This window comes from Callithrix jacchus, chromosome 7 (genome assembly GCF_049354715.1).
Source record: "Callithrix jacchus isolate 240 chromosome 7, calJac240_pri, whole genome shotgun sequence".
NCBI classification, from domain to species: domain Eukaryota; kingdom Metazoa; phylum Chordata; class Mammalia; order Primates; family Cebidae; genus Callithrix; species Callithrix jacchus.
In genome coordinates this window covers 122,300,277-122,318,397 of record NC_133508.1, presented here as the reverse complement: position 1 = coordinate 122,318,397, position 18,121 = coordinate 122,300,277, and the positions used below count along the sequence as shown (strand labels likewise).

Genomic DNA, 18,121 nt, shown 5'->3' with positions numbered 1-18,121 from the left:
AAAAAGTTTCTATCTCATAGAGCTTAAATTTCAAGTGCAGAGTGAGGAGAAGAAAGATGATAAAAAATACACATCAGGTGATTATAACACAATGGGTAAAAACAGAGTAAGGGGGTAGATAGTAATGGAGTTGTTGCTTTTATATAGGAGTGTCAGGGAATGCCTCATTTAAGCAGAGGTCTGAATTAGGGAGGGAATAAACCCAAGGGAAGAGCATTCTATGTAAAGGACTTGTAAGCTTAAACACATTAGGTATGAGTGTGCTTGGTGAATCAAGGAATGAGGAAGCCAGTGTGGCTGGATGGATGAGCTGGGAGAACTTGGGAAATTAGGGCAGAAAGGTAAAGGGATCTAGATCATATGAAGCCTTGTAGGTTCCTTTGGGATGACAGGCCATTGGAAGGTTTAGGTCAGTGACATGATCTGACTTGCATTTTAACAGGATTACTAGGGCTACTCTATGGAGAACTGAATGCAGGAGAGAAAAGACGGATAGAGGAAGCCCAGTTAAAGGAATTACAGTAATCCAAGCAGAAGATGATGATGAATGGTCTAAGGTAATATCAGCGGGCACATTTTGAAGATAGATCCAACAAAATCCAAGGCTTTTGGTCTGAGTAAATAGAAGAATATCATTACCACTTACTGAGAGGAGGAAGATTCAAGCATGGGCAAAGGCAGAAAGAGGTGGAACCACAGATATTCTGGGAACTGGAAGCAGTTCATAGGGCTGGCACACAGAGGTCTTGTTTAGGAACAAGGGACGACAGGGCTGGAGAGGCAGACAGTGCCTCGTCACAGAGGAAGGAGAACCTCATATGCCATCCTAAGGGCTCTGGATGCATGTATTTTTTAAGTGATGGAAGCCAAAGAAGAAACCTAGACAATGAATTAACTCCATCTGATTTGATGTTTAAGAATTATGACTTATGCCCATCGATGATAGACTGGACTGGGAAAAATGTGGCACATATACACCATGGAATATTATGCAGCAATCAAAAATGATGAGTTCGTGTCCTTTGTAGGGACATGGATGAATCTGGAGAACATCATTCTCAACAAACTGACACAAGAACAGAAAATGATATACCGCATATTCTCACTCATAGGCGGGTGATGAACAATGAGAACACATGGACACAGGGAAGGGAGGACTACACTCTGGGATCTATGGGGGGGAATAGGGGAGGGACAGTGGTGGGGGGGAGCTGGGGAGGGATAGCATGGGGAGAAATGCCAAATATGGGTGAAAGGGAGGATGGCAGCAAAACACACTTCCATGTGTGTACCTATGCAACTATCTTGCATGTTCTGCACATGTACCCCAAAACCTAAAATGCAATTAAAAAAAAAAAAGAATTATGACTTAGGTGGTAGAACAGAGCAGTGAGAGGCAGTGGTAATATGCTAGGTGAGATGACCACACTGTAATGATTAACGGCATCACTCATTTTCCCACCCTAGTCTTTTCAGTCTTCTATACATGTATCGCATTTTCCTCTTATGATTTTTAAAGGCATTATTGAATATAATTAGATCTTCCTGAATTAAATTACTCTGTGGAGATCTATGTGTCATCATTGTTAATCCACTTCTATTTATTATAAAGCTCTCAAAAGAATCATGGAAGTTACTAGATTTGACTGAAATTGGCTCTAAAATTACATACACCCATCACATACTTACCATTCTGTCTGAGTGCTGATGTCTTTTATTTGAGGGATTGCTTGCATGCCGACTTCTTTCTCAAGTTGTTTAAGGGTAAAATTTTTATCTGGGTAGGCTGTACATTCAATATAGGCATCTTTTACACTGGAAGCATTCTGGTCACTGAACTTAACTGGTGCACCAAATTCACTTCGTTTTTGAGAAATCATATATGTAATCTGTAACACATGTAAACAGTAAAGGTAACATATTGAAGCCCCTGGAGAAAAATGGATGTGTGAACAACGTTGGTCCTCTGCCCAGATCCTCTCAGAACCCTTTGTGCTCTTTCTGTGAGCACCTCCAGCTCTGTGTGCTTTCCATTCACATAAGCAGCACCCGCTCCTCTTCTTTGGAGGGCTGCTCTAGGGCTATTGGGACCACTTTGCCCCAGGTGCAAAGAACAGGAAGTAACTGGCAGTTTCATCTTGACTAATGGTGGACTGGCAGGAGGGATACATAAACCCTTCTCCTTGGCTTCTGTTTGGGACAACTCTGAGGTATAATTTATACTCCAGAGTTCCTCTCCAGGTTTGGCTGAGGCCTTCCCTCTGCCAGACTTTAGGCTGAGAGTGCAGCCTGGCAGGGCTTCCTCCATGTCCATGTTCAGCTGCTTGTCATATTCTCTTCAGGGGCACTTTCCTAATAAACCACTCACACACAATTCCCTCTCCCAGTAGTTCCTTTGGGAGGGAATGCCACCGTATCAGCTTCCTACAGCCGCCATAACCAAGTATCACAAATGGGGTGGCCTAAAACAATAGGAACTTACTCTCTTACAGTTGTGGAGCCTAGAAGTTTGAAACTGAGGTGTTTGAGGGTTGTTTCTTTCTGAAGGCTCTGAGGGAGAATCTGTTCCCTGTTTCTTTCCTGGCTTCTGGTAACAATCAGCAATCCTCAGTGTTCCTTGGTTTGTATATCCATCTTTCCAGTCTCTGTCTGCTTCTTTACATGGTATTCTCCCTGTGTCTCTCTGTCTCTCTGTCTTCCCATGACCAACTTATCACAAGGATACCAGTTGTATTGGATTACGGGCCCACCCTACTCCAGGATGACCTCATCTTAAATAGTTATACCGGCAATGACCCTATTCCCAGATAGAATCACATTCTGAGGTGCTGGGGGTTAGAACTTCAACATATCATTTTTTGGAGACAAAATTCAGCTCATAACACCCACTTAAGACAATGACTGAAGAAGCAGCTTCTCCGCTCCTTCTGGAATCTCTCCCTGGTTCAGCCCGCCTGCCTCAACTCCTGCCTCCACCATGTCCATCAGGATGACCCATAAATCCTACAAGGTATCCACCTCTGGTCCCTGGGCCTTCAGCAGCAACTCCTACATGAGTGGGCCTGGTGCCCGCATCAGCTCCTCGAGCTTCTCCGAGTGGGCAGCAGCAGCTTCCAAGGTGGCCTGGGTGCAGGCTATGCTGGGGCCAGCAGCATGGGCATGGGAGGCATCACCGCTGTCACCGTCAACCGGAGCCTGCTGAGCCCCCTTAAGCTGGAAGTGGACCCCAACATCCAGGCCATGCGTACTCAGGAGAAGGAGCAGATCAAGACCCTCAACAAGTTTGCTTCCTTCATTGACAAAGTGCGGTTCCTGGAGCAGCAGAACAAGATGCTGGAGACCCAGTGGAGCCTTCTTGATCAGCAGAAAACAGCTAGGGGCAACATGGACAACATGTTTAAGGGTTACATCAACAACCTGAGGCGGCAGCTGGAGACTCTGGGCCAGGAGAAGCTGAAGCTGGAGGCGGAGCTTGGCAACATGAAGGGGCTGGTGGGAGACTTCAAGAACAAGTATGAGGATGAGATCAATAAGCGTACAGAGATGGAGAATGAATTTGTCCTCATCAAGGATGTGGATGAAACTTACATGAACAAGGTAGAGCTGGAGTTGTGCCTGGAAGGACTGACTGAAGAGATCAACTTCCTCAGGCAGCTGTATGAAGAGATCCCAGATCTCCGACACGTTTGTGGTGCTGTCCATGGACAACAGCCTCTCCCTGGGCATGGACAGCATCATCGCTGAGGTCAAGGCGCAGTATGAGGAGATCGCCAACCGCAGCTGGGCTGAGGCGGAGAGCGTATACCAGATCAAGTATGAGGAGCTGCGGACGCTGGCTGGGAAGCACGGGGATGACCTGCTGCTATGAAGACTGAGATCTCCAAGATGAACCGGAACATCAGCCAGCTCCAGGCTGAGATCGAGGGCCTCACAGGCCAGAGGGCTTCCCTGGAGACTGCTATTGCTGAGGCTGAGCATCGTGGGGAGCTGGCACTCAAGGATGCTCATGCCAAGCAGCAGGAGCTGGAGACCGCCCTGCAGTGGGGCCAAGCAGGACATACCACGGCAGCTCCGTGAGTACCAGGAGCTGATGAACATCAAACTGGCCCTGGACATCGAGATTACCATGTACCGCAAGCTACTGGAGGGTGAGGAGAGCTGGCTGGAGTCCGGGATGCAGAACATGAGTATCCATATGAAGACCACCACCGGCTATGCAGGTGGTCAGAGCTCTGCTTATAGGAGTTTCACAAGCCCCGGCCTCAGCTACAGCCTGTGCTCCAGCTTTGGCTCTGGCACGAGCCCCAGCTCCTTCAGCTGCACCAGCTCCACCAAGGCCATGGTTGTGAAGAAGATTGAGACTTGCTATGGAAGGCTGGTGTCCGAGTCCTCTGACGTCCTGCCCAAGTGAACAGCTGCAACAGCCCCTCCCAGCCTGCCCCTCCTAAGGCTGCCCCAGAGCCTGGGAGGGAGGCCCCTGTACAGGAGAGCACAGGGAATAGGAGACCCACCCGAGGCTCAGCCCTAGCCCTCAGCCCACCCATGGGGAGTTTACTGCCTGGGGATCCCTCTTGCCCATGCCTCCAGCTGCAAAACAATTGAATTGCCTTTTTTTTTTTTTTTTTTGGTCCAAAATAAAATCTCAGCTAGCTTGGGAGGGGGAGGGAGACAATGACCATTCTTCTATAAAAGCAAACCAAAACAAAACACCAAAACTATGCCCCCATAGCAAATACAGTAAATTTTATGAATCCTTCAGGAATAAATGTTGTTCCACTACAGGGAGGTAATGATTAGAGATCATATTTAACTCTCTAACCTGCTTTGTAGATTCCATAACCGATTCTTCCTCAATTTCTTTTTCGCTGCCCAAAGAAACCCATGGTTTAGAGACAGGTGGTTCATAAACATACACATCTTCAGGAATATGTTCTTTATATACCTCTTGTTCTTCTGGCACTTCTGGGGGCTACAGTAAAATAAATAGCATTCTATAATATATGCCCAAATTTGAGTTATAGCTATATGTATATATTTTGTGACAAACTTTACTTTTACATGAAAGCTCTTTCTTACTTTTTTCTTGTCAATTCACACTTTTGAATTATAAAAAGGAAACAAAGCAAAAAAAGGAAAAAGAAAAAAGAGTCAAGAATATAGAAAGAAGAAAGACAGTAGACAGGAAGATTTATATATTAGATGTCCACATATAGATAGAGGTGTGTGTGTGTGTGTGTGTGTGTGTGTACACACAGAGCTACTTTATTTGTAGTAGTAAAAAAAAATCAACAAATGAATATTGATAGAGGAATGGATTGATGACAGTGTGGTAAAATCATAAAATACAATCCCATAGAGCAGTTATAATGAACAAATTTGATCTACATATATATGGTATCTAAATGTACTGATATTTTTAGATCCTAGAATTTTATAATTTAATGAAAAATGAAGTTGCAGACTGAGTATAAAAATGACATAATTTCTATATGAATGTTATGTTAATAAGACTATAAATTCCATTATTTGTGGAGCACATGGTAAACATTTAACAATATGTAACAGTTTAGAATAATGGTTCCTTATAGGTAGGAGTAAAGAAAGCTGAATTAGGGAGGACACGAGAAGGAGTGGAATGTTGTCTGTAATGTTTATTTCTTTTTTTAAAAAAAGTTTTAAAGTGGCTGGGTGTGGGGGCTCATGCCTGTAATCCCAGCACTTTGGGAGGCCGAGGTGGGTGGATCACCTGAGGTTGGGAGTTCAAGACCAACCTGACTAACATGGAGAAACCCCGTCTCTACTAAAAATACAAAATTAGCCAGGCATGGTGATGCATGCCTGTGATCCCAGCTACTCAGGAGGCTGAGGCAGGAGAATCACTTGAACCCAGGAGCCAGAGGTTGCGGCGAGCTGAGACCACACCACTGAACTCCAGCATGGGCAACACGAGCGAAACTCCATCTCAAAAAAAAAAAGTCTTAAAGTATTTATAACAAAATTTAATATTTTTAAAATCTGGATAATGAAGTATAGATATTTGTTATACTACTCTACTTTTTTCTATATATTTTAAATATTTCATTACAATAAAAAGTTAGAAAAGCAACCATAAAAATAAAATTGAAAACGTTAAGGCTAAATGAAAGATTATTTTAAATTGCAAACTGTTAGCTTTTATTATTTTCTTTTCTTTTTGAGACAGGGTCTCACTCTGGAGTACAGTAGCATGATCAGGGCTCACTGCAACCTCCACCTTTCTGGCCCAAGTGATCTACCCATCTCTGTCCCAAGTAGCTGGGACTACAGGCACATGCTATCATGTCTGGCTAATATTTTTATTTTTTGCAGTGGCAGGGAATTGTTCTGTTGCCCAGGCTGGTCTGGAACTCCTGGCCTCAAGTAACCCTGCCTCAAGCCTCCCAAAGTACTGGGATTACAGGCATGAGTCACTGTGCCCAGCCTAGATATTTTTTAATTCTATGGTTTCCCTTTATTCTTATTACTTATTGGACAGCCACACAAACCTCTCTGTTATCCTCAAACAATTTAACCAAACCTCCCAAATCAGCTCCTTCAATTTGATCAAACAGGGATGGAAGATCAGAAGGAGAGTCTCATACAATTGTTACCTTTCTTGCCCACCTTCAACAAAGGGCTTTACCTATATGAATCCTCATGAAAGCCATGGAAATGTGTGCTATAGGTGCCACCATTTTACCCATGAGAGGCTCAGTAACTTACTCAAAATCATGGAGGTGGCAAGAAGAGAACTAGAAAAGCAGTACTCCAGATTCATTGTTTGCTCTCTCACTAGGTCAATGAAGGGCAAATCTGCTACCCTGAGATACTTGATTTAGTTCATCCCCTATTTACTGCTTACTTATTCTAGGGGCCAGAACCTGATCTGGGTCCCACGGAATCAGAGCTGAACAAGAATAATCGTCACTATATATAGGGATCCCCCAGAGGTACCGCTTCCTTCTGCTAATCAACAAATTGCCCAGCCTGGGCAACAGAATGAGACCTCATCTCCACAAAAAATAAACAAAATTAGCTGGACATGGTGGTGCGCCCCTGTAGTCCCAGCTACTTGAGGGGCTGAGGTGGGAGGATCACTTGGGCCTGGGAGGTTGACGTTGCAGTGACAACAATTGTGCCACTGCACTCCAGCATGGGTGACAGAGCAAGAGCCTATCTCAAAAACAACCACAACAACCAAAACAAAAACAAACAAATTACAAGGGCTTGGGGTTTGCTCACATTTAAATAGTTTTCTTTGCCCTCTTCAGTTCCAATAAGATAAAAGTTAAGTCCATATTTGAAGTCTTTGTCATAAACAAGCAGAAGCTCATTTCCAGGATATTCCTGCAAGAATATAATTAAGAGACGAAGTTAATGTTCAATGGTCATTCAGTTTTTTTTGACACTAATACAAAATTCCTATGTCTGTAAACAACCAATCATAGAAGACAACCATTGTGCTAATTTATGGCTGATAACACCAAATTGCAAAATTATTTTATTAACTTTAAAAAGCTCTTAAAAACATAATACATCCAGGGAAATTTACATGCACTTTTACTTCTAACAGGAAAAAAGAAGCAGTTTTTGTTTGGTATTGTGCTCTGGAGCATGCTTAGAGATAAATCAGAGCCAAAATTATGAATTAAACAATTAAAGCAAAAAATAAGGATAGATTCATATTCTAGTTAAAACTGGGCAAGGGCAGAGCATGGTGGCTCATGCCTGCAATCCCAGCACTTTGGAAGACCAAGGCTAGTGGATTGTTTGAGCTCAGCCTGGGCAACATGGTAAAACTGTCTCTACAAAAACAAAAATTAGTTGGGCATGGTGGCCTGCACCTGTGGTCGCAGTTACTCAGGAGGCTGAGATGGGAGGATCGCTTGAACCTGGGAGGTGGTGGATGCAGTGAGCCATGATTGTGTCACTGTACTCCAGCCTGGGCAACAAAAGTGAAACCCTGTCTCAAAAAAAACAAAATAAAAATTGGGCAAGGATGAACTTTTCTGGGTTTATCTAACAAGTTATTGATGGAACTCTGCTTTTCACAGATGATTGGCAGACAGGATTCCCAAAAGGGATGGGCAAGGTAGCACTGGCCCAAAGCAATGGGGCCAGATTTGAACCAACAACCTGTCCAACTTTGTTGTTATATACCAGGAACTTCTTGAGGTAGAACTGAAAATAAAGAGGGATATTGTGCTTACCTGGACAATTTTTTTGACTGGATGGAAATCAGATACTGCAGCTCTGTTGCGCAGGTCCTCAAAAATATCTTCTTTATTAATAAGCTTATAAGGTTGTTCATCTGTGACATCTTCATCTATTCGGCAGTTAAATATTTCCTGGGTCTTGGTAGTTAACACTAAAGGATAAATTTCTGGATGACCTGGAAAAGACAAAGTGAAATTTGGACATTAAATATGACCACTTAAAATATTAGCATTAGGAAACATGCAATTGCTTGCTTTTAATAATTATCTTGGTTAAAATTTTAAGACTTTAAAGTTATTATTCCTATATTTAAAGTAAATATATCCATTGTTTTTTTAACGCCAAAAAAGTTTTTAAAACAGAAGAAAATAACAATGGTCCATAGTACTACCTCTTAAGAAGAAGAAAAATCTCTATTAATATTTTGCTTTATTTTCTTCTAGTCACTCCATATATACCTTATATAAACTTCTAAATTCTGATTTTAATACTGTTATATTGTAAGTATTTTATGCAAGTATTTTATACTTACTATTATGTCATAAGTATCTGACCTTAAGTAATGAGTCTAAAACATCATTTTATCTTAACTGAATTCTATAGCATACTTTTAAACTATTCTCTTGTTGATAAGCATTTTAATTTGTTTTCTCACTTGTTTCCAATTATTGTAGATCATCCTACAAACAAATATCTAGTTTATAAATTTTTATTGCCTTTCAAATTATTTTCTTATGATCAATTTAAAAACTGATATTATTGGTTGGAAGGTATGACCACTTGTTTAGGCTCTTTTCAGCCTGTATTGCTTTCCTAAAACACCCCAACCTCACCCTCTTCCCTGCTGCTCTCTTACCAGGTGACTGGCTTTCTATTTCACAAAGAAAACTAGGTCTGAATAGCACAGAATCTTACCAGGTCCTGCAGCTCTGCCCACCGGCTGATTAAAACAGGCACCATCTTTCCACCCTTGCTCAATTGTCTCTCATTTTAAAGAAATCTTCCCTTGACCCTTCACAGGGATCTCTGCTCTTTAGGGCTTCTCTTTTCCACAAACTTCACAGTTACTCAATTCTTCACATTTTTCTTTCTTTTTTTTTTTTTTTCAATAGGTAGATTTTTAATTCTCACCCTCCTTTCACCCTCCACTCTCAAGTAGGACCCTTGTTCCTTTCTATCTTTTTTTATTTTTATTTTTATTGCATTTCAGGTTTTGGGGTACATGTGCAGAACATGCAAGATAGTTGCATAGGTACACACATGGCAGTGTGTTCTGCTGCCTTCCTCCCCTTCACCCACATTTGGCATTTCTCCCCAGGCTATCCCTCCCCAGCTCCCCCACCCCACTGTCCCTCCCCTATTCCCCCCAATAGACCCCAGTGTGTAGTACTCCCCTCCCTGGGTCCATGTGTTCTCATTTTTCATCACCTGCCTATGAGTGAGAATATGCCGTATTTCATTTTCTGCTCTTGTGTCAGTTTGCTGAGTATGATGTTCTCCAGATTCATCCATGTCTCTACAAAGGACACGAACTCATCATTTCTGATTGCTGCAGAATATTCCATGGTGTATATGTGCCACATTTTCCCAGTCCAGTCTATCATCGATGGGCATATGGGTTGGTTCCAGGTCTTTGCTGTTGTAAACAGTGCTGCAATGAACATTCGTGTGCATGTGTCCTTATAGTAGAAAGATTTATAGTCCTTTGGATATATACCCAGTAATGGGATTGCTGGGTCAAATGGAATTTCTATTTCTAAGACCTTGAGGAATCGCCACACTTTCTTCCACAATGGTTGAACTAATTTACACTCCCACCAGCAGTGTAAAAGTGTTCCTATTTCTCCACATCCTCTCCAGCATCTGTTGTCCCCAGGTTTTTTAATGATCGCCATTCTAACTGGCATGAGATGGTATCTCAATGTGGTTTTGATTTGCATCTCTCTAATGACCAGTAATGATGAGCATTTTTTCATATGTTTGTTGGCCTCATGTATGTCTTCTTTTGTAAAGTGTCTGTTCATATCCTTTGCCCATTTTTGAATGGGCTTATTTGTTTTTTTCCTGTAAATCTGTTTGAGTTCTTTGTAAATTCTGGATACCAGCCCTTTGTGTGATGGGTAAACTGCAAACATTTTTTCCCATTCTGTTGGTTGCCGATTCACTCTAGTGACTGTTTCTTTTGCCATGCAGAAGCTGTGGAGTTTGATTAGGTCCCATTTGTCTATTTTGGCTTTTGTTGCCAATGCTTTTGGTGTTTTGGTCATGAAGTCCTTGCCTACTCCTATGTCCTGAATGGTTTTGCCTAGATTTTCTTCTAGGGTTTTTATGGTGCCAGGTCTTATGTGTAAGTCTTTAATCCATCTGGAGTTAATTTTAGTGTAAGGTGTCAAAAAGGGGTCCAGTTTCTGCTTTCTGCACATGGCTAGCCAGTTTTCCCAACACCATTTATTTAACAGGGAATCCTTTCCCCATTGTTTGTTTTTGTCAGGTTTATCAAAGACTGTATGGTTGTAGATATGCTGTGTTGCCTCTGATGCCTCTGTTCTGTTCCATTGGTCTATATCTCTGTTTTGGTATCAGTACCATGCTGTTTTGACTGTAGCCTTGTAGTATAGTTTGATGCCCGGTAGTGTGATGCCTCCCGCTGTGTTCTTTTTGCTTAGAATTGACTTGGCTATGCAGGCTCTCTTTTGGTTCCATATGAAGTTCATGGTGGTTTTTTCCAGTTCTGTGAAGAAGGTTATTGGTAGCTTGATGGGGATAGCGTTGATTCTGTAAATTACTTTGGGCAGTATAGCCATTTTCACGATATTGATTCTTCCTAACCATGAACATTGAATGTTTCTCCATCTCTTTGTGTCCTCTCTTATTTTGTTGAGCCGTGGTTTGTAGTTTTCCTTGAAGAGGTCCCTTACGTTCCTTGTAAGTTGTATTCCTAGGTATTTTATTCTTTTTGTAGCAATTGTGAATGGCAGTTTGTCCTTGATTTGGCTCTCTTTAAGTCTGTTATTGGTGTAGAGGAATGCTTGTGATTTTTGCACATTGATTTTATATCCTGAGACTTTGCTGAAGTTGCTTATCAGTTTCAGGAGTTTTTGGGCTGAGACGATGGGGTCTTTGAGGTATACTATCATGTCGTCTGCAAATAGAGACAATTTGGCTTCCACCTTTCCTATTTTAATACTGTTTATTTCTTTTTATTGCCTGATTGCTCTGGCTAGAACTTCCAGCACTATATTGAATAGGAGTGGTGAAAGAGGGCATCCTTGTCTAGTGCCAGATTTCAAAGGGAATGCTTCCAGTTTTTGCCCATTCAGTATGATATTGGCTGTTGGTTTGTCATAAATAGCTTTTATTACTTTGAGATACATTCCATCAATACCGAGTTTATTGAGGGTTTTTAGCATAAAGGGCTGTTGAATTTTGTCAAATGCCTTCTCTGCGCCAATTGAGATAATCATGTGGTTTTTGTTTTTGGTTCTGTTTATGTGGTGAATTACGTTTATAGACTTGCATATGTTGAACCAGGCTTGCATCCCCGGGATGAATCCTACTTGATCATGATGGATAAGTTTTTTGATTTGCTGTTGCAATCGGTTTGCCAGTATTTTATTTAAGATTTTTGCATCTAGGTTCATCATGGATATTGGCCTGAAGTATTCTTTTCTGTTGGGTCTCTGCCGGGTTTTGGTATCAGGATGATATTGGTCTCATAAAATGATTTGGGAAGGATTCCCTCTTTTTGGATTATTTGGAATAGTTTCATTAGGAATGGTACTAGCTCCTCTTTGTGTGTCTGGTAGAATTCGGCTGTGAACCCATCTGAACCTGGGCTTTTTTTGAGTGGTAGGCTCTTAACTGCTGCCTCGACTTCAGACCTTGTTATTGGTCTATTCATAGTTTCGGCTTCCTCCTGGTTTAGGCTTGGGAGGACACAAGTGTCCAGGAATTTATCCATTTTTTCCAGGTTTACTAGTTTATGCGCATAGAGTTGTTTGTAATATTCTCTGATGATGGTTTGAATTTCTGTGGAATCTGTGGTGATTTCCCCTTTATCATTTTTTATTGCATCTATTTGGTTGTTCTCTCTTTTCTTTTTTATCAGTCTGGCTAGTGGTCTATTTTGTTGATCTTTTCAAAAAACCAGCTCTTGGATTTATTGATTTTTTGAAGGGTTTTTCGTGTCTCTATCTCCTTCAGTTCTGCTCTAATCTTAGTTATTTCTTGTCTTCTGCTAGGTTTTGAGTTTTTTTGACCTTGCTCCTCTAGCTCTTTCAATTTTGACGATAGGGTGTCAATTTTGGATCTCTCCACTCTTCTCATATGGTCACTTATTGCTATATATTTTCCTCTGGAGACTGCTTTAAATGTGTCCCAGAGATTCTGGTATGTTGTGTCTTTGTTCTCATTGGTTTTGAAGAACTTCTTTATTTCTGCCTTCATTTCATTGTTTATCCAGTCAACATTCAAGAGCCAGTTGTTCAGTTTCCATGAAGCTGTGCAGTTCTGAGTTAGTTTCTGAATTCTGAGTTCTAGTTTGATTGCACTATGGTCTGAGAGACTGTTTGTTATGATTTCAGTTGTTTTGCATTTGCTGAGGAGTGCTTTACTTCCAATTATGTGGTCAATTTTAGAGTAGGTGTGATGTGGCACTGAAAAGAATGTATATTCTGTGGATTTGGGGTGAAGAGTTCTGTAAATGTCTATCAGGTTTGCTTGTTCCAGGTCTGAGTTCAAGCCCTGGATATCCTTGTTAATTTTCTGTCTGGTTGATCTGTCTAATATTGACAGCGGAGTGTTAAAGTCTCCCACTATTATTGTGTGGGAGTCTAAGTCTCTTTGTAAGTCATTAAGAACTTGCCTTATATATCTGGGTGCTCCTGTATTGGGTCCATATATATTTAGGATTGTTAGCTCTTCTTGTTGTATCGATCCTTTTACCATTATGTAATGACCTTCTTTGTCTCTTTTGGTCTTTGTTGCTTTAAAGTCTATTTTATCAGAGATGAGAATTGCAACTCCTGCTTTTTTTTGCTGTCCATTTGCTTGGTAAATCCCTCCATCCCTTTATTTTGAGCCTTTGTGTATCCTTGCCTGTGAGATGGGTTTCTTGGATACAGCACATCGATGGGTTTTGGTTTTTTATCCAATTTGCCAGTCTGTGTCTTTTGATTGGTGCATTTAGCCCATTTACATTTAGGGTTAATATTGTTATGTGTGAATTTGATCCTGCCATTTTGATGTTAGCTGGCTGTTTTGCCGGTTAGTTGATGCAGATTCTTCATTTTGTTGATGCTCTTTAGCATTTGGTATGTTTTTGGAATGGCTGGTACTGGTTGTTCCTTTCTGTGTGTAGCACCTCTTTCAGGAGCTCTTGTAAAGCAGGCCTGGTGGTGACAAAATCTCTGAGTACTTGCTTGTTCGCAAAGGATTTTATTTTTCCTTCACTTCTGAAGCTCAGTTTGGCTGGATATGAAATTCTGGGTTGAAAGTTCTTTTCTTTAAGGATGTTGAATATTGGCCCCCACTCTCTTCTGGCTTGTAGCGTTTCTGCCAAGAGATCTGCTGTGAGTCTGATGGGCTTCCCTTTGTGGGTGACCCGACCTTTCTCTCTGGCTGCCCTTAGTATTTTCTCCTTTATTTCAACCCTGGTGAATCTGACGATTATGTGCCTTGGGGTTGCTCTTCTTGCGGAATATCTTTATGGTGTTCTCTGTATTTCCTGCATTTGAGTGTTGGCCTGCCTTGCTAGGTTGGGGAAATTTTCCTGAATAATATCCTGAAGAGTATTTTCCAGCTTGGATTGATTCTCTTCATCACATTCTGGTACACCTATCAAACGTAGGTTAGGTCTCTTCACATAGTCCCACATTTCTTGGAGACTTTGTTCATTCCTTTTTGCGCTTTTTTCTCTGATCTTGGTTTCTCGTTTTATTTCATTGAGTTGATCTTCGACTTCTGATATTCTTTCTTCTGCTTGGTCAATTCGGCTGTTGAAACTTGTGCATGCTTCGCAAAGTTCTCATGTTGTGTTTTTCAGCTCCTTCAATTCATTCATATTCCTTTCTAAGTTGTCCATTCTTGTTATCATTTCCTCGAATCTTTTTTCAAGGTTCTTAGTTTCTTTGCATTGATTTAGAACATGTTCTTTTAGCTCACGGAAGTTTCTCATTACCTGCCTTCTGAAGTCTGATTCCGTCATTTCATCACACTCATTCTCCATCCAGTTTTGTTCCCTTGCTGGTGAGGAGTTTTGTTCCTTTGTAGGAGGTGAGGTGTTTTGGTTTCGGGTGTTTTCCTTCTTTTTGCACTGGTTTCTTCCCATCTTTGTGGGTTTATCCACCTGTCGTCTGAGTAGTTGCTGACTTTTTGATTGGGTCTCTGAGTGGGTGCCCAGATTGTGGATGATGAAGTTTTTCTGTTACTTAGTTTTCCTTCTAACAGTCTAGTCCCTCTGCTGTAGGACTGCTGAGGTCCACTCCAGGCCCTGCTTGTCTGGGGTACACCTGTAGCAGCTGCAGAACAGTGAGGGGTGCTACCAGTTTCTTCTTCTGCTATCTTTGCTCCAGAATGATGCCTGCCAAATGGCAGTCTGATTAGTCCTTTTTGAGGTGACTCTTTGGATATACAGGGGTCAGGGAGCTGCTTGAGAAGGTGGTCTGTACTTTATAGGAGCTCAAGTGCTGAGCTATGAGCTCCGTTGATCATTCAGGGTGGTTAGGCCAGTACGTTTAAGTCTGCTGCAGCAGAACTCATAAAACCCCTTTTTTCCTCAGATGTTCTGTCTCGGAGAGTTAGGGCTTTCTTTGTGAATATCCGTTGCACCTTCCTGCCCAGCTAGGAGGCAGTCTAGTCACTATTTGCTTGTTGAGGCTCCGCCCTGCTGCCATGGGCTCTGCCTTGTTGGCGGAGTCTCTCTGTTATGGCGGGTTGCCTCAGCAACGGCAGGCTGCATCAGCAATGGGAGTGTACCTTAGTAGGGGCGGTATGCCTCGGTAATGGCGGATGCCCCTCCCCCACCGAGCTGCACCATCCCGAGCACACCGTCCTGGGTTCAGCTGTGCCCGCAGTGAAACTCTCAACCCCGAGGGTTTTGAATCGCTGTTTTGTTTGTCCCTGTGGGGGTGGGACCCGCTGAGCCTGATCACCTGGCTCCCTGCCTCAGAGCCCTCTTTTTTTTTTTAAAGTAGAACGGTTGACTCTCTCCCAGGTGTTTCAGTCGACTGCTGATACGGCACCGGGATCTGTGTGATCTCCCATGCAGCGACCCACCGCGCTGGCTCAAACGTCTCTTCCCGATAATCTCCTGGTCTGGCTCGCTGTCCAAGTCCCGTTTAATCAGATGGATATGCTAATCTGCCCTCCCACATCTCAGATTGCTGGTTTAACAGGGCATCCAGACCAGTGCGTTCTGTGCGGAGTGCTGCTGTGCTGTGGCGCCAGCCAAAGCGGCCGCGGGAGCCTTAACAGCTGCACTGGCGTCCCGTGTCTCTCCTACACCTGGGAATTTCCCCGTTCTGTGGGCAACAAAGATCCATCTGCAAATGCGGATTGAACTCACCCTCTGTGTCTTCACTGAGAGCTGCAATCCTGATTGGCTCCTACCGCGCCAGCTTGGCAGTCCCCTCTATTGTTCCCTTCTTTGTGCCCATGTGTATTCAATGTACAACTCTCGCTTATAATTGAGCCACATTTTTCAATTACTGACTTCTCAGTTGGTTGTATTAATAAACCCTTGGACATAGGAAGGTGGAGAGGCTATCCATTTCCTCCCATCTGGCTGCCAGTCCCAGTATTGCTCTCAAAAGAGGAGAGAGGAGAGATTCAAGAGGCTTCCATCCTTGATCTTCACATCCCTTTCTCGCACCCCAGGGCCAGTCCTGAGCAGCAGCATGCCCTGGGAGGGTGGACACTAGAGGACAAAGGAGCATTCTGCCTGCTGCCCTCCCCTCTCTCAAGCCTTCTTCCTGTTTTCTTAGCCTTCTTATCACTATAATCAGCCACAGTAGTCTCAGCTCTGCATCTGCCCCCAGGATTCTCTCCCCAACTCACAGACTCACTCCCATCTCCTCAAGCACCCACACCCCTGGATGTCAGCCTATCCTCCCTCCAACTGCTCAACAGATATGCTAGCAAGGGAGAAGTATATGTGGCCTCTCATGTTGGAATTTTGAGCTTATTTTCCCACAGAAATATTTTCCCCCACCCCAGGGGCTCTATGGTACAATAATTCAGGAAATGTGGAGGTTTTAAATAACTGTATGCATAACATTGATTATATGTGGAAGTACATTTCAAACTTAAGTCAGTTGGCATAACATTGGGAATTCAAGTTGTTCATGAATAAAGGACATATTATACATTTTTATCTCCCTCAAAAGACTAACTGTAACACTTGCACCTATGAGATGCTCAGTAAGTAACTGTTGATTTGATTCAAACAAGTACTCCCCTGCAAACAGACTGCATTTATAATGTCAAATGTGTAACAAAAGTTCTGTAGTTGTGCCTGAGAAAACCACTAGGTGGTACTGTGAGCCACAATGCGCTAATGCCAAAAAGAAATCAGCTGTCCTTAGTAAACAGAGGCATTCAGGAAGACCAGAAAGCTTTCTGCCATCCACACGCTGGAAAGACAGCATCAAAGATCGTTTTCTATGCTATCTGTCCCTACTAAACACATACTTCAAATTCTACTGGCTTGATATTTTTCACAAAAAAATGATCCTTTCACACTAATTGGATTTTTCAAGGCAACTCTAATATAGGAACTAACATTCCTTTACCTAGAAGTCAGTAAAACTAGTGGACTGTTTCTGGCTAGGGTTGGCAATCAGTGATAACTGCAGAAAACTGGCAGCCAACAGATCACACAAAACTTCCATAGTCCAGTACCACCATGCCCCATCACCATGAGGACCAAACTAACCAGGGCAAGGCCTGATGCTTCTGGCCACCCCAAAGGGTCACTGGCCAAATACCATAAAACAACTGCTATTGGGTAGGTTTTGAGGCACACACTGAGGACAGCACTACAGGCTACAGCAATGAAGCTGTTGTGATCAGCAATGAGACAGGCTCACTGAATCCCTGAGCAGAGTGGGAGGTGGGTTGCTCCAAGGAGCGTGAGACAAGTGTTGGAGCAGAGGAGGAGGTCTTCAGGGCCTCCTGAAGCTGACTGAGGTCAGGAGTGCCAATCACAAGGACAATGTCTGCCAGGGCCCAACAGCCATGTTAATTATGGTAACTTCTGTGATACACTTACTGCTGCCAGGTGCAGTTTTAAGCACTTTATATGTATTATTAACTCATTTAGTCTTCACAACAACATTCAGAGGTGGGTACTATAATTGTCTCCATTTTTTAGCTGAGAAAACTGAGGGCCACAGAGTTCAAATAACATGTCTGAGGTCAACCTCTGGGAGTTGAAAGTGGTGGTACTAGGATCAAAACCAAGGTCCCTGAACTCTACTGTGCTACACTTTCTCTCTAATGAGTTGACACAGCAGAGCCCTGGAGAGGGTCCTGCTTCTCCACACACAGCCAGGGAGGGAACAGAGATGATGTTCCCTAGGATCCCATGAATGGCAGTTATTCACCTAGCAGGAGCCAAAGGCAAGCTCTACACAATTCATGCCTCAGAATCTTACTGTGTGTACAAGATAGAAGGCTATGCAATATAAATCATAGGTTACACATATATTGTCCTGTATAATGAGCATTATTTAAGTAATCCCCATACATTTCACCTGTACATTTTTTTTTAACATTTTGGTTGCTATCTAGTTTTTTAAAAACAGCTTTGCTAAGTTATAATTGACAAATGATAAACTGCATACAATATGTACAATTTGATAAATATATGCACATACCCCATGAAGCC

General features: G+C 42.5%; 1 protein-coding gene and 1 pseudogene across 3 annotated transcripts in view; one reads left to right on the top strand and one right to left on the bottom strand.

The window, feature by feature from the left end:
• The window catches only part of DNAI3 (dynein axonemal intermediate chain 3), an 84,413-nt gene that overhangs the window by 46,284 nt on the left and 20,008 nt on the right, over positions 1 to 18,121 (bottom strand). For all 3 annotated transcript variants that reach the window (XM_054236491.2, XM_009001604.5, XM_078332347.1), the window contains exons 4-7: positions 8,229 to 8,410; positions 7,261 to 7,365; positions 4,820 to 4,969; positions 1,690 to 1,889 (exon numbers count right to left, since the gene is read on the bottom strand). In XM_054236491.2, the coding sequence (XP_054092466.1) occupies positions 1,690 to 1,889; positions 4,820 to 4,969; positions 7,261 to 7,365; positions 8,229 to 8,410 (637 nt within the window). The remainder of the gene's footprint in view (positions 1 to 1,689; positions 1,890 to 4,819; positions 4,970 to 7,260; positions 7,366 to 8,228; positions 8,411 to 18,121) is intronic.
• On the top strand, positions 2,905 to 3,814 carry LOC128928205 (keratin, type II cytoskeletal 8 pseudogene; annotated as a pseudogene).